Genomic DNA, 20,969 nt, shown 5'->3' with positions numbered 1-20,969 from the left:
CCAGGGCCAACAGCCAGGTGATCGCCGTGGCATCGCGACGAGGGCTTGCCCATCCAGCCCTTTAGGCATAAACCATAACCCTAGGCAGGAGCGGGCAGCTGGGGGTGGCCAGGGAAAGGGGCCCTTCTTGAAAGCCGGCCGTGATGGACTACAAGCCACATCATCACTGGCCACCCTGGAACAGGCTGTTGAAAAGTGGAGTCCAACCGTGTCTGAGGGACCACAGGCTCCCTTGGTGGATCTTGGCAGTTCAGACACAGAGGGGATCTGGTGGGAAGAGGGGGGCGCTGAACCCTCAGACGCCTCAAGCCTGCAATGGCAGACGTCTCTTCCCCCCCACCACCTGTCACCTGAGACTCAGCCAGATGCTGGGAGCCCAGGGCCAACAGCGCCTTTGTCTGCTCCAGGCCAGGTGAGCTTCTGGGCCCCTCCGTCCCTCTCTTCTTCGCCCAAGCCATAGTTGGAGGGAGGGGAGCCAGGGCCAAACCTCTTCCCAGGGACCCCTCCTCTCCTTCCGGCTGCCCTCATGACTGGAAGTTGATGCTACAGCAGCCAACTATCTCCAGATGAAGTGCCCATGTGCCCTCGCTGTGGGCCAAGGGTTTCTGAGAATCTCAAGGAAAGGATCAGTCAGTTCCAGGTTGGCTTATGAGGAGAACCTTTATGGAATCAAATTTAACAGCTGCCCAAGTGGTGCTCAGTCATCTGGAAGAGATGACGGCCTGGCCTGCAGGTCACCACAAGACGTCCAAACCACCATTGAGTTGATCAAGCAGATTTTCTACATTTAGGCCACTTCCCTCTGTAGGCTGCAGCTGGGCGGCAATAATATATATCGTTTGCTCCTTTTCACTCTGACATAGGAAATGCTCCCTCCCACCACGCTGCGGGGGCTTTTCTGCCACAATTATGCCAAAGCAAACATGATGCAAGGTTTCCAGGGAATGTATTTGGCAAGCCAGTCAAGATGTTTCAGATATAGCATGATCAACACGTCAGGAAAGGTCTGAGCCAAAACAGAATGCAGGGAACAATAAATAGAAGATACACACAAAAGGTCACAGAAGCCCATTTAAGGTGGTATTCCTTTCAACTTTTCTTTCCCGGGAAGTTCCTCTGAAATGCCTTTCTAAGGGACAAGTCCTTTGGGATTCCTTCAGGAAGGAGTGTGGATTTCGTTTTATTGTTTTTTTATGGTGCCTTTGCTAAAGACAGGGAAGTTACGTGCCTTTACATCTCTCAGACAAGGGGTGTCTTCCCATGGTTCATCGAGAGACACGATGGGCTGCCTTTTGGCCACCTTGATGTAATTGCTAAATTGTAATGTATATACAGTAGTTGTATTTCAGAGTTGCAGCCAGGGGATCTTCTCAGCATCACCAAGGTCTTTATAGGAGAAAGCGCACGGAAGCATGTCAGTGGGGTCTGAGAACCAGCTCTGTTGCCTCCAGCCAGCCTTCCATGCCAGGAACCCATCAGGGCTGCTTGACTGTCCTTCGACCCGCATCTTCCAGGAGAATGCTGAAGCAGCGTTTGTGCAGCCCAAGAAGAGGGAGGCCACAGATCAAACGGGAAGGCACTGGGCCCCACAGTGCCAGGGCAAAGGGAAACGGGAGCTGGAAAGGGGGAACGTAAGAGGCATGGAGTCCCCCCCGGCTCCCGCCCATGGCACCCTCTGTGGCCTCCAGGTCCAGCCAAAGCTGGAGTCCCAAGGATGACGCTGTCCCTAATATCCACTTGTTCCACGGCTGGTGCCCAGGCCAGGCAGGAGAGGGGGGGCACAGAGACACTCCTAACCACACACTGAGTGGAAAGGCTCCTAGCCCTGCAGTAAATATTTGCTCGTTGGTTTTGTGTCGTAGGATTGTTATTTTGGAAAAAGAAATGTGGCTTCGCAGCATTATTCCGCCCTAAGAAACTAAAGGGCATCAGAGACTGAAGGGACCGTTTGGCCCCCACCTACCCCAGATCGCACCCAAATCCGGAAAGCCTTCCGCCAGCCACTCCAAATTGTACCGGCCCCTGTAAGTTGTATTCAGCATGCAAATATTTAGATCTGGTTCTTCTTTTCCTCTTCCCTCCCACGAGCCTTTCTCATTTCACCCCCTCCCCACGTGCCACCAACAATGTCCTGATCAACCCCCTTGGGGCTTTCGCAGGTTTGCTAATCTCCCACCTCCGCAGTTCCCTTCAGCTGGGCCAGAGGAGGAACGCCCACCAGCGAGAGAGAGAGAGAGAGAGAGAGAGAGAGACTGGTGGATGCCAAATAAAACTCAGCCAGATGGGCGTTGCTTGGCATTGGCTTCTGTGCTCTGCAGCAGCCCTTCAGCCAGAGAAAAAAAAACCCGTGGGCTTTCCGGTACCACCAGAGCCCTGGTTCCCTTCACTGCCACAGAGTCCCACAGTGGCTGTTGTCACACTTTTCCAGCCCTCGGGAGCCTGGGGGCCGTCTGGGTTCTGCTGACGTTCTGCATTCGGCCGCTGCCACGGTCTGGAAAGTCCCACAGCCTCACAGGAGGAAGTAGATGTGGAAGCATTTTTCAGACATGAGTCACCCAGTCATGTTCTCCTTGGAGAACTGAAAGCAGCCTTTGGCTTCTGAATTCTGGTCGCTCAGAGTGTCTGTTCTAGCAAAAACAAAACATACACATCTACATGTAGATTTAGCCGGGTTCAAAGGCACAAGTATTAAGTGGTACCTACGTCTGAGTAAACACACAGAAACTGGCACTGTTAGACAGCCCTCCAGAAAGCCCCCAAAGGCAGCATCTTTTTACAAAAACAAACATTTTACTGTTCTGTACAAAAACCAGAGACAAAGAAAGGGACACAGGCTGGAAAGTGAAACCCCTGGAAAAGGCTGAACTCCTGCTGGCGGGGGGGGGGATGATAGAGGGGGGGCAACCATAGCAATCCTCCTCCCAACCACCAGCCTTGTCACAAAGCAGTGCAGCAGATCCCACAGCTTGGAACCCCAGCCTTTGCTTCAGGTATTCTCCCAATGATGTACACAGAGGTCCTTCTTCTGGCCTGGAAAGAAGGATGGAAAAGTGAGCGGGGGGGAGCGCGGGCAGGGAGAGAGAGAGTTTGTAAAAGCCTTAAAGCGCCACTAACGAGGGTTGGGAAGGGAGGGGACAAACAGGGTCAAAAACCAATTAGTCTAAAAGGGAGCACAGCCGGGCCTCCCATTCTGACAGCCTGCCTGCCTGCCCAAGGGGACACCATGTGGCTTTTACTGATTTACAATGGTGCCTCGCTAGATGATGATAATCTGTTCCACTGAAATCGCTGTTTAGCGAAATCATTGTCTAGCGAAAAGCATTTCCCTATTGGAATGCATTGAAACCTGTTTAATGCGTTCCAATGGGGAAGAATCGTCATTGTCTAGCGAAGATCGGCCATAGGAAAGCCGCTTTGTGAACCGCCGATCAGCTGTTTAAATAGCTGTTTTAGGTCCCGAAAACACCCGTTTTGCGAGCGCAGAGGGAGCTGTCAAAATCGTTGTCTAGCAAAAATTGGTTTGCGAAGCAGGGACCAAACACTGTCCAGCGAAATTCCCCCATAGGAATCACTGTTTTGCGAATCGCTATAGCGATCGCAAAAAGTCAGTGTCTAGCGAAAAAACTATCATGCAGGGTAACTGTCTAGTGAGGCACCACTGTATTCCCCATGTTTATTTGGGGGGGGGGTTGTAAAAAACAAAACAAAAGGTGGGAGAGCATCTAGCAAATATGATAGGTCTTAAAATAAGAACACTTAAAAGGGACCTTAAAAGGTGTTCAGGGGCTGGTGCAGACTGAAGGCAGCTCCGGTCCAAAATGTGGTTTGCACAGCAAACTGTCTTTGCAAAGCAGCAGCAAAGGGCAAGGCCAGTCGGGTGTTACGAAAATATCCTAAATAGACGAGGGACAGGAGTGTAGCCAAATCCTCTGGCTCGCACTGCTGCCACCCAAGCAACCCACAGCCGGAGGCGGCTGCTTCGCCAGCCCTGGAAGGCGGAGAACCTCCAAAGGCATTACAGTGGTGCCTCGCTTAGCGAATGCTTCGTTTAACGATGAATTCGCATAGCGAGGGGGTTTCTGGGGGAAACTACTGCCTCGTATAGCGAGGCAGTCTATGGAGGAAACTCGCATAGCGATGTTTCCCCCATAGGCCCCCGGCGGGCGCTTCGGAGCGGCCGCGGGGAGACCTCTCCCGCGGCCGCTCCAAAGCGCCTGCCCTGAGAATGCCGGCCGGCTGGCCGGCGCTTTGGAGCAGCCGCGGGAGAGGTCTCCCCGCAGCCGCTCTGAATCGCCGGCCAGCCTGCAGGCATTCTCCGGGCGGGCGCTTTGGAGCGGCCGCGGGGAGACCTCTCCCGCGGCTGCTCCGAAGCGCCTGCCCTGAGAATGCCGGCCGGCTGGCCGGCACTTCGGAGGGGCCGCGGGAGAGGTCTCCCCGCAGCCGCTCTGAATCGCCGGCCAGCCTGCAGGCATTCTCCGGGCGGGCGCTTTGGAGCGGCCGCGGGGAGACCTCTCCCGCGGCTGCTCCGAAGCGCCTGCCCCCAGAATGCCGGCCGGCTGGCCGGCGCTTCGGAGGGGCCGCGGGAGAGGTCTCCCCGCAGCCGCTCTGAATCGCCGACCAGCCTGCAGGCATTCTCCGGGCGGGCGCTTTGGAGCGGCCGTGGGGAGACCTCTCCCGCGGCTGCTCCGAAGCGCCTGCCCCCAGAATGCCGGCCGGCTGGCCGGCGCTTCGTAGCAGCCGCGGGAGAGGTCTCCCCGCAGCCGCTCTGAATCGCCGGCCAGCCTGCAGGCATTCTCCGGGCGGGCGCTTTGGAGCGGCCGCGGGGAGACCTCTCCCGCGGCTGCTCCGAAGCGCCTGCCCCCAGAATGCCGGCCGGCTGGCCGGCGCTTCGGAGGGGCCGCGGGAGAGGTCTCCCCGCAGCCGCTCTGAATCGCCGGCCAGCCTGCAGGCATTCTCCGGGCGGGCGCTTTGGAGCGGCCGCGGGGAGACCTCTCCCGCGGCTGCTCCGAAGCGCCTGCCCCGAGAATGCCGGCCGGCTGGCCGGCGCTTCGGAGGGGCCGCGGGGAGGCCTCTCCCCGCGGCTCCTCCGAAGCGTCAGCCAGCCCCAGCTGGTAGCCTGCCCAGGCTGCCTACCCGAGCTGTTCTCGGACGCCTGGACGTCCGAGAACGGCTGGGGTAGGCGGCCCGGGCAGGCTACCAGCAGCGGGGACAGGGGGGGGGGTATCCGGAAGGTTTCCAGGTGAAAGCCTGGAAACCTTCCGGACACCCCCCCACCCTGCAGCCGCCGCTTGAAGCCTGCCCAGGCTGCCTACCCGAGCCGTTCTCGGACGCCTGGACGTCCGAGAATGGCTGGGGAAAGCAGCGCGGGGAGGCTTCAAGCGGCGGCTGCAGGGTGGGGGGGTGTCCGCTCCCAGCGACCCCCCATGGCTTGGATCCAAGCTGTGGGGGCAGGCTGAGAGGGTGGTGGGCTTGGGATGCCTTTCAGGCATCCCGGGTTTGGATCCCACCCGCCGCCGGTTACCCTAACCGGCGGCGGGTGGGATCCAAGCCCGGGATGCCTGAAAGGCATTCCAATCCCACCACCCTCCCCCCGCGGCTTGGATCCGAGCCACGGCGGCTACCCCAGCCATGGCCGGACTCTAGGGAGTCAAGCCATGGCTGAGTTAGCCGCCGTGGGTCAGATCCAAGCCACGGGGGGAGGGAAAAAACCGGATAATCCGTTCCTATTGGAACGGATTAACCGGTTTCCAATGCATTCCTATGGGAAATGGTGCTTCACATAACGATGTTTTCACATAACGATGTTTTGTTTGGAACCAATTAACATCGTTATGTGAGGCACCACTGTATCTGGTTTCTCTGTGAACGAAGCCCTGCCACTTTGTCCATCTTTTGAACCCTCGCCTGGCCTTGGGGGGGGGGGGGAGTATAAAAATAGACAAATATCTGCTCTCCGTGAGCCTAAATAGTGGACCTTGATCCATGAAAGACCACTCTGAAATAATTCTGTCTTTAATTAATCATAATTGTGGGCTGTCAAGTCAATTCTGACTTCGGGTGCCCCCTTTACAGGCTTTTCCAGGTAGAGAGTACGCAGAAGGAGCTCCCCGAACCCTCCTTCTGGGCGGGATCGATCCCTGGGACTCCTGCGCAGCTTTTGCCCCCAAGGCCACCCAGGCTGGCTCTTCCCCGAGGAGGCCCAGTACAGAATCAAACTCCCAGCCTCTGGCTCCACGGCCAGATCAGAGTCTTTAAGGGACTATACAGTCTTTTGCCTCGCCCCTCCCCGGCTTATTTTTCTCCCTTTTAGTTTGGCAGAAAACTTGGAGCAGAGACAAAACGTGCAAAACACAGCCGGATCCCACATCCCCTCCTCACTCACCTGCGGCCCCAGGAAGAAGTAGGGCTGCCACGCGCGTCCTGCCGGGCTGGCGTTTCCTCCGACAGACCACGCCGACCGCCACGGCTATGGAAAGGAGTGTCACGCCCAACAGGCCGATCACAGCAATCTGCGTAGTCTGCGCTGGCAGGCCGTGATGTGGGGAGTGGCTGGGCCTCACTCTGGCGACCTCTGCACACAAGCAGTGAGATGTTTAAAGCAGCCACAGTCTCCCAAAGATGGTAGGAAGGGTCCCTCCCACGAGGGATCCCTGCCCTCTTTCGCCCCCGCAGGGAAATAAAGGGCCACGGTCTGGGGCTCTCCGGGAGTGACAGGGAAGCCACGGAGGGGTTTTATGTCTAAGCGGTCTTTGCGGCATCTGGAAGGCATCGGCGCCCCTGGTCCGCCTGGGCCCACCCCCACGCCTGGCTGCCCCTCCGCCTTTGTAATTCCTCACCCCACCTGGCTCGCTCACCTGTGCTGGTCGCTGTCGGCCGCTGAGCCGCTGCTGTGGTGAAGGCCTCCGAGGCCGTTGGCCGAGCCGGGGTCTCCTCTGTGGCTGGCCCCCCTGGTCCTCTGGAGGTCTGAGCTGGGAGGGTCAAGACTGGGGGTCTGGGGGTGGGAGGAGGGCCCCCCTCACTGGCCTCTGCTCTCGCTGCCCCTTTCCCTTTGGGAAAACAAAGGTGGACTGAGATCCCGAGGGCAAGCTGGCTGAGTGGGTGGGCAGAGAGGCTCCAGCCCCCAAGCAAGCCCCCCCCCGACTCCCCAGAATCAACGAACAGAAGGAAGGGGAGGAAAAGGAAGGCACCCCAGCCCCAGCCGGACAGCAGGGTTGGAGGCGGTGGTGCTCCTGGGTCGCCAGCCCCCCCACCCCACCCACGCAAGGGATGTCTCTGATGGGTGCTGCTGTGCAGGAGAAGCTGCTGAGTGGGAGAGCGGGGGGGGGGACAGGTAGAGTGCCCTGCATCGGGCCCATCGAGGGGCACACAAGAGATGGCCACTGTGGGTCACCGGAGAACATGAGGGGAGCCATCCTGCCCGGACCCAACCCCCTCCCTCAGGAAAAAGGACCGTTGCAGGAAGGAGGCACACGCAGCAGGGTGGGGCTTCCGCAGGTGCTCCAAATGGACAGCCAAGACCCCTTCTGTCCCCCCACCCCACCCTGCCCCACTCAACAGGAAGACCCACACTTGGCACCCAAGCCCAGAAGGGAGGGTTCCCCCCCCTTTCCACTGTATGGGGGGGAATGGGACTCACTTCTATCAGCCATTGAGTTCTGGAATTCGATGACCCACGGAGCATCCTTTAGGCCACAAAACATCCACTTTGGAAATTGAAATCTGTAGAGGAGGAAGGGGTGGGATGTCGGGGTGGGGAAGGGGCCAGAGAGTGGGGGGGGGAGGTGAGGAAGGAGGAACCGATCAGGGGCAAGGGGTGGGGTGAGAGGGAGACACACACACCCCCTGCGCTGCACACAGTTCCTGGCCAGCAGCAGGGCTGAAGCGTTGCCCACTCACCGGACAAAATCGCCACAGATCTCCCAGGACTGCAGCCTGTCAGGCCAGTTCCTCACAACTGGGGGAGCCTCCGCATACTTTTTTGGACACCAACAGCTCCCAGCGCTTCCCCCTTCGTTCCCCAACACTGTGGGAAGAAAGGCAAGCTGGAATCAGGCAAGAGAGTGGAAACACGAATTGGGGGGGGGGGTCCTATAGAGAACAAGCCGCAAGCCATCGCTGCTTCCGCCCCCCCCCCCAGGTTCTTGCTGTGGCCTGCACAGCACCTGGCACACAGCTGGCCCCGAAGCAAAGCCAAGGGGGCGAAGAAGGAGACGGCAGGGGGTGGGGGCCAGCAGGGGAGCTTCGCCCTGGTTTCTGCGCTGTGGTGGTGGTGGTGGTGGTGGATGCTGAAGGGGAGGCACACTGCACAAAGGACACCCCCCCCCAGGCTGCCTGCTGGCGGGGGGACACCCCAAAACGCGGGCTCCTCCATGGTCTCATCTCTACCTCCCCCCGGCCCCCGCTCTCCGGGTGGGCTTCTTGCCTGCTGAACATTCATAGCAGCATGTGTCCTAAATTCCATCATTTTTTTTTTTTGTAGCTTTGCTTTTGTATCCTTTCAATAAATGCAATAAGGAATTGGATGAAAAAGATGAAAGATAAAAATACTGTAAAGGAAATGTTGGGGCAGGAAGAAAGAATCTATTCGTTAAACATATCCCAAATGGAAAGTTGGACAAAGAGGTGGATCAGAAAAGTAGGAGAAATTAGGAAGTTGAGAAAATTTGAGGAGATTATTGAGCAAAGACAAATTCAAGAGGAAGGAAACAAAAGAAAGGGTACAGTTTGTGTAATTTATAAAGTTTTAACATAAGCAGGATCTGGAGAAGCTATGATGAAAAATCAGTGGCAAGAGGAAGAGGTTAAAAGTGAGGATTGGAACAAGATGGGGTCACAAAGAATAACAAAGAATATGTCTATAAGGGTAAAAGAAAATCGTCACAAGGTTCCATGAAGATGGTACTTTACTCCAACAAGACTGAATATAATAAATAAAAATGTACCATCTCAGTCCTGGAGAAACAAAAGAAAAAGAAAAAGGGACCTATATGCGTATGTGGGGAACTTGTGAAATAAGACAGAAAGAATGGGCACTGGTGTTTAAAGAAATTAGAGAAATTATTGGATATAATATTCAAATATCACCAATTATTGCCTTATTAAATATAATTAAGAATGACCACATTAAAAAACAGAAAGAGTTAATTATTATAATGGTCACATCAGCAAGACTAATATTTGCAAAGAACTAAAAAAGCGATGAGCAAATTAATCTTGAAGACTAATATAAAGAACTGTGGAATTTAGCGATTAATAACAAACTAACGTGAAATGAAAGTAAGAAGGGGAATGACAAAATATAATGATTTTAAAGAGATATGGAATTTGTATCTGAAATATGTCTTTGTGAAAGGGAAAGATCATAAGCCAGCAGAAGAATTGATGTATATTTTTGGAGTGGAACGGGGTGAAAAGGGATTTAAAGGATATTTTGGTCCCTGGCTCTCTGATGGAGTCCTGGTTTGCATGCATGCAGTGTTGCTAGGGGGAAGAGTCCCTTCCTTTTTATTATTATTAAAGAAAAAATAACAAATAAAGGAAAGGGAAATAACAAAACTAACAAAGGAACATGTCCATACACAATACCAACCTTCCCCACTTCTGCCACCTTCACCCCGTTCCGCTCCAGAAATACTACATGGAAATGCAAGACCAACAGGGGAAGCAAACGCCCCCCCCTTTTTTTTCAGGGGCACTTCCATCGCCCACGCGCCCCCTGGGCCGCTACCTGGCCGCACTCTCCCAGGCCCCGCCTTCTTCCCCACCCACCCACTCACCTAGGCAACTGGCAGGGCGGGGGGCCTCCCCCCCCTCACATTCCTCCGCTACAGCCAAGCCCAGACCCACAGGAGGAAGAGCACCGCGACGGGGCGAGAGAGGCACCGGGGGGGCGCAGATCCCCTCCCGCCGCCCTGCGTGGAAGGGTGGCCCCACCTCAGACGTCTTTTTCCAGAGGGCGGCAGCCACACCGTCCCTCGGGGGGGGGAAGGGGGGGTCTCAGGCGGTGGCCTTGCCTCCATCAGCTCCCCGCGCTCCCAGAACCCGCGGACCAAGAAGGGCCGGGCTCCTTGTGTTCCCCCCCCCGGGCGCCCCAGCGGGAAAGGGGCGGAGGAGAAACCCCCCCCGGGGGGGGGCTAGGCGACGACCCCGGCCGGGCGCAGCTCCGGTCTGGGCGGGAGGGGGGTCCCTCACCGATCCGGGCGGCCCAGAGGGGAGAGGGCCCGGGTGTGGGGGGGGGCGGACGGAGAGGGGCGCTGGCCAGGGTCCGAGGCGAGCCCCTCCCCACCTGGAGGCGCCTTATTACCTGAGCCGACGAGCACCAGCAGGAGCGGCGGCAGCGGCAGCCTCCCCCTCGACGGCATCGTCCTGCCCGGGCGGCGGCGGGGCCGGCTGTGCGGATCCCTCGCGGACCGAAAGCGAAAGGCGGCCGGGCCGGAAGAGGAGGCGGCCTTCGTTCGCCCTGTTTGCCCGCGCCCGGGAGATGCCCGGTAGACTGCCGCCAAGGCTGGAGGCGCTGCCGCGGAGGAACCTCCCGACGACCCGCGAAGCCCGCCCCCCTCCGCCCCGTCGCCGCCTCTTGGGGTTCCTCCAAGTCCTGCCCCGCTCCTTCCTCCCCGCCCCGTCGGGGCTCCGCGCGGGCCCTCGAGCGCGACCTTCCCGCGCATCACGGGGGGGGGCTCCTCCTCTCGGCCCCGCAAAGGCCCCCTGGAGCGGGGGTGGGGTGGGGGTGGGGGGTCGGAGTGCGGCCGCCGTGGGCCCGAGCCGTGCCAAGGGGGGCCACCCCTGTAGGTCTCCCCGCGGGACGGTCGGAGGGACCCCTTCCCTCGCCCCGGCTGGTGCCCCCAGCCCTGCCCAGCCCGTCCCCGCAGGGCCAGGAGCCCTTCCCGCCCCTGGGGAGGGCAGCCCCACGAGGCCGACCTTCCACCACCCCCCACCGCAAGTGGAGCCCTTTTGTGAGGTGTTTAGGGCCCCCGGACCCCGCGCCCCCCACACCATCCCCTCTACCTCCTGGTGGGGAGGGGGAGAGCAAAGCCCCCCCCCGCAGGACTTCCTTGTGCCAACGCCCTGAGGGCGGGCCAGGCGGAATCCGGCTTGTGCCCTCCAGACTGACTGCAGCCTCTGCACCAGTCCCCTGCCCCCGCCCCCGCCCCCCCCTTTTAGGAAGGAAGCCCTCTTGGGCGGGGGGGGGGAGTCCTTCCCCTCCACTTTTCACACTGCGCCCCAGTTGGCTGTAAGGGAGGAGGGGAGTTACCCAGGAGCCCGCTTCCCTGGTCCCTGTGAGTCTCCTGCTGCAAGTGCTGGGGGAGGGTCACCTGCCCCTCTGCCTCCCCCCCCCACCCAGAGAAGAGTGGGCAGAAAGGACTTGGGAAGTGGGTACGAAGAGGACCCGGATCGGGCCCTTTGTGGGATGATGGTGCCCAAGAGGAAGCTCCCGCCGGCCCACCAGGTGCGCGTATGTGCCATTCTGGGGCAGGGGCAGGGTTAGCTCCGTGTCTGTGATGTCACCAGTGGGAGATCTGTGATGTCACAGGATGCCCCCCCCTTCCAAGAGAGAGGCATTGCCACTGGCCTCTGGGAGAGCCCCATGGGCTGGTTGGTGTGGGTGTTGTTGCCGCTGGTCCTGCACAGGCAAGGCACGGGCGCTTGGAATCAAGGTACCGACTGGCTGAGGAGCAAGCCCGAGACCCATAGAAAGAGAGCTGATGGAGGCAGCGGGGTGGGGGGCCGGGGGGGGGGGAGAGGCCCTGCCTTGAAGCAGGCCTGGCTCAAGGGCCCCTTCAAACCCCTTTGGCATGGCTCCCCCTGCCCCGTCTCCTGCGATGCCACACGGGGGGGGGGGGGAAGGCACGGCGTGGCCTCTTCTTCCTTGCGGTGTGATGCCACCAGCAGAAGAAGGGGGAGGAGGGACCAAGATGCCAGAGGGGACATCTGACGGGGGGGGGCTGGGGGTGCTTTAGGGTCAGGCGGCTGCTGTTGTCTCTCCTGCTTCCCCACTGCAGGCTGTGGCTACCGGCCCCAGTGGGATGGCCCCCATGGATTTCCCGTGGGTGGCGCCCGCATTGTGGGGGGCAAGAAGGCATCGCCTGGGAAATGGCCGTGGGTGGTCAGCGTGCAAACCAGCAACTTCCACTTTTGCGGGGGCTCCATCATCCACCCCTGGTGGATCCTCTCAGCCGCTCACTGCTTCACGGACCGAAGGTAACCTACAAGGCACAGAGGCGAGCTGCATTCGGGGGGGGGGGATTTCCTAGGGAGGGTCAGCAGAAGAAGGCATCCCCTTGCTGGGCGATGGGCCCGGACCCCTCCCTCTTCTGGCCAGGGAAAGGGGGCTGGTGAGCGCTGGGTTCAAGGGAAGGGTGTCCATGCTTGGCGAGTGACTAGCCTGGAGGGAGTTCAGGGGGAGCTGCAATTGGGCCCTGAGAGGTCGGGCACCCTGACCCTGCCTCCTCCCCCCCCTCACATACACACACACACACACACACGCATACCCCTTGTATTCAGCAGAGAGGTAAGCCCTGTCACTGCTCTTTCCTAGGGAGGTTCCATTTCTGGCCCTCCTTTTACCAGCCTCTGTGGGCAGCTCACCCTTTTGAAGGGGGGGGGCGGCGGTGGTGGTCTCCCCGTGGCGTTTCCTGCCCAGGAGCAGCAGCTCTGCAAAAAGGAGGGTGGCCTTGCTCTCTTTCTGATGGAAACCTCCCCGCCCCCCCGGCCCCCCCATTGTTCAGGCACCTGCAAGGATGATCCTGCTGCTTCGCAATCCATGGATAGCCTCTCCTTTATTTCTCCATGGCCCATTCTTAGCCACAGTGCCCACCGTGCAAGTTGGCTACTAGAAGGAGGGATCAACCGGTTAAAAACTTTTAACTGAACGTAGCCGTCCCCCCACCCGCACCCCCGGTTAATGCAGCCCCCATGCCTCCCTGCAGGAAGAACATCCGGGTGGCCGCTGGGAGCAACTTCCTGGGCCAGCAGAACGTCACCCGGTGGGTGCGGAAGATCCACCTGCACCCGCTGTACAACCCCAGGACCTACGACCACGACATTGCCCTCCTGCTGCTGGAGAAGCCGATCCCCTACAGCTGGTACCACAGCCCCCTCTGCCTGCCCGACCCCAGCATCGTACCCAACGAGAACATGTGGCAGAGCTGCTTTGTGGCCGGCTGGGGGCTGACCAAACCGGGTGAGCCCTGGCAGCCCCTCTGCCGCCACCCCCCCTCCCTTGGGCCATAGGGACCCATCTGACATCCTCTCTCTCTGGAGGATCCAGACAGGGTGGCATGGTGCACATGTATGCACGCACGCAGGCACACACCCACCCATGCTTCAAGCAAGCCAGAGGCCCCCTTTGCTTCTGGCAGAGCTGTGATGTGCGCCCCACAGCTGAAGCCTCTCCCTGAGCCCATGCTGGCAGCCACAGACACTCCTTGGATTGGTGTGGACCACCTTTCGCCACTTGAGGGGCTGGAGAGGAAGGGCCCCATGGAGAGACGCTCCGGTGGGTTCTGGGCATACCCCTTCTCAGTTCTCCACCTGTGGAAAGGGAGCATCCGTGGCTTGTGTCCTGAGGTTTTCGTGGGGCTTGGAGCAGCCCCACAGAAAGCTCCCCACTGCCCCGGACACTGTGGCCACTCTGCAGCCTTTTCTGTCTGGCCACACACTTTGGAAGCGTGTGGCCAGACAAAAAGGTTCCTTGGCCAGCAGAACATCAACCAATGCCATGAACTTTTGGACTTTCCTTCACACCGCTACAAACCGGATGAAGTGGGTGTTTTCATCCACGAAAGCTCATATATTATATGATATATATATTGGGGTGGTCTATAAAGATATTGCCTATTTTTGCATTTGTCTTTTGTTTAGACCACGCTGCTGTGTATTTATTTCAACACACTTTCAAAGGTCACTCTGCAGCAGGATGCGCTCCCTCCCCCCCCCCCCCCCCGTGGTCAGAAGTCTTAACTCCCAGGAAAGCCGTCTCCTTCCGCCTCTGTTTTGGGGCCGTGAGGGGTGTGCCCTGCCTCCGCCCGGCCCACGGGTTTCCCTTTTGGGAACAAGAGGTGGGGGGGTAGGTGCCCTTAGCCGTCGCGATGCCATGGGGCTCCCCTTAATGTTCTCAGGAAGGTTCCCCTCTTGGCTGGACCAGGGAGGGGGGAGTGGTCCTGTCCCTTCTTAAAGAACCAGGAAAGGCTACTTTTTGGAACGGCAGCTGCCCGGATGCTTCAGCCAGCCTGATCATGCTCTGCAATCTCTAGGGTTCGGGTGTTTTTCAAGTTCTCCCCCTCCCCTCCCCTCCCCTCCCCTCCCCCTCAAGTCCTGACATCCATGTCCTGTGAAGCAGTTCAGTTTAGAGGGCTCTCGTCCTGCTGTGGGGTGAGAGAAGGTGACGGTTCAGCAGGGCCAGAGTGCCCGTGGGATCCCTCTGCGCTTCCGTGGGAGAGAACGAAGAGCCCGTGGCATCTCTAGGAGGGACAGATCTCTTGGGCCTCAATGTGGCTGCTGCCCCCTGGCTTCTCTGCACTCTGTTCCCCTCAAAACCCACACCTCCTACGCTCGGGTGTGTGCATGTGCACATGGGTGGGCATGACAACTTTGGCTTCCATGACAGACATCGGAAAAGGGGCTTCCAGTCTGCAAAGTACATATGAAATCACACATGGGTTAAGATGTCCCAAGAAGGCTCCCTCTTCTTTTGCTGCGATGGGCTGAGACGGTGGACTGGACGGGATTGGACATACTGTACATACGCCGCCTTTCTCCCCCTAGTGGACTCCGGGGGACCACAGTGTTTCCCCTGTCACCGAGCAGAATCCCTTCCGGAGGGAGCGGGCCCTTGCCCGGAAGCCGCCCAGCTCTGACCTCCCAGTGAGTTGCAACCCTCTCTCCTCCCTCCCTCTCTCTCTCTCTCTGACTGTTTCTCTCTCTTCCTCGTTCCCCCTCTCAGGGACGAAGCAGGGCTCCTACGCCTTGCTGGACGTCCAGGTGGGCCTGGTGGACTGGATGCTGTGCTGGCGATGGCTCCGTAGCCTGACCAAAAACATGCTGTGTGCTGGATATGAGCAAGGTGGCCGGGACGCTTGCCAGGTAGGAGGAGACCCTGCCCCAGCCAGACCCGCATCCCCTTCGGAGAGCAGCCTCTCCCAGACTAGCTGCAGTGGCCGAGCCCCCAATGGGGGTCTCAGGGCAGCCCCCTCCCCAGGTGACAACCCAGAGTCTCCCTTTCCAGCATCTAGCAAAGCCATGTTGGGCACCACGTCAACCGTGGACTCCTAGAACTGTGGGGGTGGAAGGCAGACATCCCTCCAAAGGGCCATAAGTCCACCACCCCGCGCACCCCCCGTAAAGGCACAGGTCCCCAGCTCAGTGTCCCCGTGGCCCCCAGCCCTTGTTTCCAAGGCCCCAGCAAAGGAGGGGCCATCACACAAGAGTCAAGAGGACGGGGAGCCCCTCCTGCTTGAGTTCGGCACTCAAGGTGTGCCCGTCAAAAGCCAGAGGGCTCCACCCTCGGCCTCCTGGTCATCTCCAGGATGCCCTCAACTGACCTCAGGACGTCCAGACGCCCCCACCCTGGGCTTTCTCCCACCTGCCTCTTCTCTTCTCTCCTCCATGCAGGGGGACAGCGGGGGACCCCTCATGTGCCACCCCCCCGGCGGTGGCAGCCACCAGCACTGGTACCAAGTGGGGATAGTGAGTTGGGGCCGCAGCTGTGCGGCCCCCCAGAGCCCCGGGGTCTACACCCGCGTCGCCAACTACCACTCGTGGCTGGAGCAGACGGCAGCCCACGAGCACCGGCCCTTCCGGGTGCCCCAGAACTCCCTCCTCCAATCCCCGGCGCAGAGCGGGGGCGGTGGACAGCAGGAGGCCCAGGTGTGGACCGACGCGTACAGTGGAGCCGGCGGCAAGTGGAGACGACCCCTCCCAGCCCTGTTGTGGGCCCTGGGGGGCACCCCTTTGGCCCTGGGCTGGCTGTGTCCCCGACACATCAGCTGAGCTGTGGACAGACCTGCTGGTGCACGGATCCTGACCGGGCAGCCCTCGGAGGACTCTGGGGGGGAACAGGAACACACTCACGCCTGGCAGAGAGAGGAAATAAATATTCTCGGATAAGTGTGCCTCTCCTCAGGGCTGCTGCCTGTTGGGGGAGAAGCGGCCGCAGCACCTGAGCGCCCAGAAGGCAAGGAAATCTGAACAGAAGAGTTCTGTGGGGCTAAAGGGGGGCTCGTGGGTGGCTGTGGGTCAGCTGGGACCCCAAGGAGCTTCACTGTTGTCTGACTCCTAAGGAGTGCTTTTGTGGGTGCGTCTCTGTGCATGGCCAAGAGGGAGGCATCTGGGATCCAACGTGGCCGAAGGAAACAGAGAAGGTGCCCTCGCATGCTGGGGAGCCTCCTGAGTCCCCCAGGGCTTGGCCTCGGCTGGAGGACGGCACCCCACAGCTAGCCTGCCTGCCTGCCCGTCCTCCCGTGGCAGAGGGGCCACCCTGGACTAGGGCAGGGAAGGGTCATGATGACCACAGGAGGAGGAGACTTGAGGAGAACTGCTGGATCGCTCAATGGTCCAGGCATCTTAGGGTGAAGCCAGAGGTTGGGAGTTCGATTCCTGCCCGCTCCACTTGCCAGGCCTCCTTGGCAGGGGCTGGACTCCTATGACCCAGAGGGTCCCTTCCAGCTCTGCTGTTCTGAGATGATTATAGAAGACAATACCAATCCCCCACACACACACACACACAGAGAGAGAGAGAGAGGGAGAGGGAGAAACCCTTCCGTGCCAGTCTGAATTCCCCCTCTTCCTTGTCAGAGCAGGTCAACATGTTTTTGCCAGTGCTCGTTTTTGCATAGGTATGAAATTTGGAGTGATCCCAAGGAAACGGCAGGCAAGCTCCAGGTTTACTTAAAAGGAGGCAAGTTTATTGAGTCCCTTGCACAGGTACTCAATAACTGGAACAGACGACAGCGTGGCTCACAAGTCAGTGCAAGAAATTCGAGATCCCCACTGAGTGAAGCGAACCACCTTGATACGCTTTTGCTGTTTACACCGACAAGTGGCAGCTGGATTCTCCATCAGGACGGCCTGAGGCCTGGAAGACCGATGATATCGACATGCGAACGGCTCCCTCTTCAGCATCCCACCACGATAAGCTCAGGTATGCCTAGCTGAGGTACAAACAAGCTCCTTGGCAGCATTTGATAAGCACATCCATTGTCTCTAGAGCGCTTCACTTGCCAGAACCATATTAGGGCGGCTTGACGGTCCTTTGCTCCATCTCTGAACCACTGAAGCCACTTTGCTTAGCCAAAGAGAGCAGAAGCCAGCAGATCAAAATGGAAGATGGACAGCTCCTCTAAATACCGGGCCAAGAGGTAAAACAATGCATGCATGTGTCTGTGCATGCATACCTACATGCATATTTATATCCTACCTTTCTTCTTTACAAAGGACCCAAGGCAGTTTGCATAATTAAAAAAAACTGTATGTAAAGAAAAGGACAGTAAGTATAAAAAAACTTTAAAAGATCAAACAAGTATCACACTAAAAATGGTAATCAAAAGCAACACCAAAAACATATTCAAAGCAACAAGGCACAACCATTTATTTTAAAAAAACCTCCTTAGGCACTCAGTCACTAAAGGAAAGCCTGCCTGGAAGCTAAAGGTCTTTTAACTGCTTGTGGAAGGACAGCCGAGACGGGGCCAGGCGGGTCTCCAGTGGGAGGGAGTTCCAGAGTCTAAAAGGAGAGGCGATAGAGCAGAAGGCCCTCTCCCGTGCCCTCAAAGCTAGCAGTTTGTTCGTTTTCAGAATGACAGGCAAGGGGTCCTGACCCCTCCTTTCCTGGATGTCTTCCCTTCTGACCCCTTCCACCAAGAGGGGCTTATTTACTCACGTTCAACAGGCAGTCTGCTCATGCTCAGAGGCAGTCCCTTTGCCATCCACAGAACCTGTGAGCCACCCCCAGTTCCTACATAATCCTGCTGGCTATTCCCAAAGTGAGCTCCTGGAAGGGGGGGCCCAGAGGCTACTCGGTCCCCAAGCAACAGTTAGGCTTCAGTGGACAGAGGCAGAAGCCTCCCCCCAACCTCTTCCCCCCCCCAGCTGCCCGTCTGCCCAGGAGGGTGGCCCCGCAGGGCATTCCTGGCCCGACCCGCAGCCTTCTGCCAAGATGTCCTTGTAGCCCAGAAAGTGTCAGGAGGGGGGAGACCTTTCCAGGGGAAGCAGCACACAAAGGGGGGTGCGGGTGGGGGGTTCAGAAAGAGTGGGAGGAGAACCTCCAGCCAAGCAGCCCCATGTCAGTTGGGGGGAGGGCTGTAGGCAAGGCGCATGCATTCATGGGCTCCTGGCCCCTTGACTTTCTCACCTGCGCTCCCGGAACATGCCTGAGCTGCTGAGTGAGACCTTCTGGGCCCTTTTCCTCAGGAGAGCCATCATAACAGCTGTGGAGCCACTGAGGCTTTGAAACGGGCAGCCTAAATTTAAGGGCCTCAGAAGTGTTCCCTGCTGGCAGGACGTGACCCTGCCCTGGGGCGTCCGTTTCCCGCTAAAAGGGTGCCCACCCACCTGCCCTAAGGACTGAAAACCCTCTCCAGGATGCAAGACAGGTGGGCGCCGGGCGGGGCCCCAAGGGCCATCGCCCCACGCAGACTTAGACCCCGGCCTTTGGCCTTCTCCCAGGGCATGCCAGTCTCACCTAACCCAAACCTCAGGAGTGCACAGCCAGTGCCTCTCCACCACCCAGGGCTCTGCCCCTTAGCTTGCCACATGTGGGGTGGGGTCTTTTAGTTTTATGTTGACTTAAGATTCATTTGCATGGCCAACTGCTCTCTCTCTCTCTCTCTCTCTCTCTCTCTCTCTCTCTCTCTCTCTCTCTCTCTCTCACACACACACACACACACACACACACACACACACACACACACACACACACACACACACACACACACACACACACACACACACACACACACACACACACACACACACACACACACACACACACCCTACTCTGGAATCTCCAGAGCAGCGGTTCTTAACCTTTTCTTTAGCCCCTTTAAATATCTTTTGTTGCTGCTCACCACCAAGACACAAGAAAGTGCATCAAATATTTCTTTAAAGTTTCTCACGAAGGGTCTCATCGACAGGATATTCCTTGCTCTAAGGGCGACACTTTTTAAGATGACTGGAAGAAGCTTCATTTTGCTTTGAACAGGACGTATCCTCCGTTCTTCAGCTAGCAATCCATTCTGAGACTCTGCCAAAATGGATTGGTATGAAATTCAGTGCAATAATATCGAAAAGTCACTTTACCCAACAATAACTAAATACGTTAGTTTTATTAGCAGAAACTGAAGAAGAAACACAAGCACGAAGTGACACTGACTGGCTCCGACTCTCTCTTCTGACTGCGCACTAGCAAGAAATGTCACTTGCTGTCTCTCAGCGGCTCAGTGTCATTCATTTGCCAGTTCTCAACGTGTGCAAAAATATCGAACAGGTGGGGAAAGTCCAGTGTGCATTGTATGTAGTTACTGCTGAATTTGTATTTTAGTTCTAATTTTGTAAAAAAATAAAAACATATTTTAAAAAAAGAAATATCAAACAGTTATTTGCTTTGTTGCTGTTTAGTCGCCCAGTTGTTGTCCGACTCTTCATGACCCCACGGACCAGAGCACGCCAGGACCTCCTGTCTTCCACGGCCTCCTGGAGTTGGGTCAAATTCACGTTGGTTATTTGCTACCAAACAGTTATTTTCATAACTTGATTTTTACTTTTGTTTGTTTTTAATGGAGGCGATAGGTTAGAAAAGCCATGTTTCACACAAACAAGCCAGGGAAATAAAAAAATTTGTTCTGCGTTTCCTTTTCTTGCTGCTTGCTTTCATTCTGTCTTTCTATTCTAACAAAAATGCAAAAAAATCAGAGTATTCATTCAAGCCTTGGCAGACCCCCTGTGAGGACATCACAGCCTGCCAGGGGTCCACAGGATAAAAACCTCCAGAGATCGGGAGGGGCTCTGCCCAGCCTTGCTGGACAGCCATGTCCCTCCCTGTCCAGTAGGACCACGGCCCCCTTCCCTTCCTCCAGCCCAAAAGAGCCACAGGACTCTGTGGCCTGAGCCGAAGGCAGGGAGCTCAAGCCGAGGCAGAGCAGGGGAGAGGGAGGGGCCCTTGCCCACTGGCCACCTGCCCGGGTTCCGGAATCCTGGGAGGTCATCACGGCGCCCGGGAAACCCTGGGCAGTTTACCTTCAAAACGACGACATTCGCTTCAGGTAGTTGAGAGGCTGGACTAGGCCAGGCGGGGCAGGGGGCAGTTGACCCAGGCTACTGGCAGGAGGGGGCTGTTCACCTGTGTCCCCTTCCCTACCTGGGGGGGCAGTTGTGGTCTTTTATCCCACACCTATCGGCCCCCCCGCCAGCCCGGCAGCTCCAAACATGTCGGCCTGCGAGAAGCCCCCCCCCTTCTCCTTTCAGTTGACCGCAACTGACTTTAAGGGGTCCTGAGGCAGAGGGGGCTCAGCCTCTCTCTTTTGGGTGGGGGCTTTTTCATACCGGGGGCTGCAGGTCACCTCCCTTCTAGGCTTCCTGAGCAAAAGGGTCTCCCCCCCACCTGTGGCAGCTGTTGAGCTCAGGGGAGGGTCCCCAGCTAAGCATCCTCTTCTAAGCTGCCCAGGGTAGACATGGTCTAGAGGGGCGGGGTATAAATTTAATAAGTAAATAAATAAATACGAGTGGTCAAACACCAGCCAGGCTCAACACCAACACCAGCGCCAGCTGTGGCAACTCAGCTGAAACCAAAAGGAGGGGGAAATTGGGGGGGGGCTTGATGATCCCACCCCCAGGAATTGCTTTGGGGTGAAGAAAATGTGACAAAGGGCCAGAAATGATGGGAGCGGTTGGCCAGTGGAGAGGGGTGCACCATTCATTGTTGGGGGGGAAGGGGGGAGAGGAGGGGTGGCCACAAGTCCTCTTTTAGACGACTAGAG

The 20,969-nt window shown here is 57.7% G+C and overlaps 2 protein-coding genes across 6 annotated transcripts; one reads left to right on the top strand and one right to left on the bottom strand.

The window, feature by feature from the left end:
• Positions 1-929: 929 nt before the first annotated feature.
• CXCL16 (C-X-C motif chemokine ligand 16) lies at positions 930-10,679 on the bottom strand. 5 transcript variants are annotated; one of them, XM_072977332.2, is made up of 6 exons: positions 10,304-10,679; positions 7,897-8,023; positions 7,637-7,719; positions 6,855-7,046; positions 6,383-6,571; positions 930-2,627 (listed from the first exon to the last, which is right to left on the bottom strand). In XM_072977332.2, exons 1-6 carry the CDS (start codon positions 10,662-10,664, stop codon positions 2,614-2,616), a joined length of 966 nt encoding a protein of 321 aa, XP_072833433.2. In that variant the 5' UTR covers positions 10,665-10,679; the 3' UTR covers positions 930-2,613. The 5 variants fall into 5 exon arrangements, with proteins under 5 accessions (XP_072833433.2, XP_072833431.2, XP_072833432.2 ...); XM_072977330.2 differs by having other exon boundaries at positions 930-2,622; XM_072977331.2 differs by lacking the exon at positions 930-2,627 and adding an exon at positions 2,771-3,030.
• Positions 10,680-10,772: 93 nt separating this feature from the next.
• LOC110082391 (serine protease 55) lies at positions 10,773-18,985 on the top strand. Its single transcript, XM_072977329.2, has 5 exons — positions 10,773-11,654; positions 12,000-12,198; positions 12,927-13,180; positions 14,942-15,081; positions 15,610-18,985. The coding sequence occupies exons 1-5, from the start codon at positions 11,522-11,524 to the stop codon at positions 15,985-15,987; spliced, it is 1,104 nt and encodes a 367-aa protein (XP_072833430.2). The 5' UTR covers positions 10,773-11,521; the 3' UTR covers positions 15,988-18,985.
• Positions 18,986-20,969: the final 1,984 nt, after the last annotated feature.

This window comes from Pogona vitticeps, chromosome 6, assembly GCF_051106095.1.
Source record: "Pogona vitticeps strain Pit_001003342236 chromosome 6, PviZW2.1, whole genome shotgun sequence".
Classification (NCBI taxonomy): Eukaryota; Metazoa; Chordata; class Lepidosauria; order Squamata; family Agamidae; genus Pogona; species Pogona vitticeps.
This window is presented reverse-complemented; position numbering and strand designations above follow the sequence as displayed.

Excerpts from the sequence above, each read along its gene's own strand:
- CXCL16 (XM_078378181.1), bottom strand. The coding sequence starts at position 10,664 with ATGCGCGGGAAGGTCGCGCTCGAGGGCCCGCGCGGAGCCCCGACGGGG. Across the intron at positions 7,720-7,896 it reads ATCTGTGGCGATTTTGTCCG|ATTTCAATTTCCAAAGTGGA; the intron begins GTGAGTGGGCAA and ends CCTCCTCTACAG. Across the intron at positions 7,047-7,636 it reads GAACTCAATGGCTGATAGAA|GGAAAGGGGCAGCGAGAGCA; the intron begins GTGAGTCCCATT and ends GTTTTCCCAAAG.
- LOC110082391 (XM_072977329.2), top strand. The coding sequence starts at position 11,522 with ATGTCACAGGATGCCCCCCCCTTCCAAGAGAGAGGCATTGCCACTGGC. Across the intron at positions 13,181-14,941 it reads CTGGGGGCTGACCAAACCGG|GGACGAAGCAGGGCTCCTAC; the intron begins GTGAGCCCTGGC and ends TCCCCCTCTCAG. Across the intron at positions 15,082-15,609 it reads GTGGCCGGGACGCTTGCCAG|GGGGACAGCGGGGGACCCCT; the intron begins GTAGGAGGAGAC and ends TCCTCCATGCAG.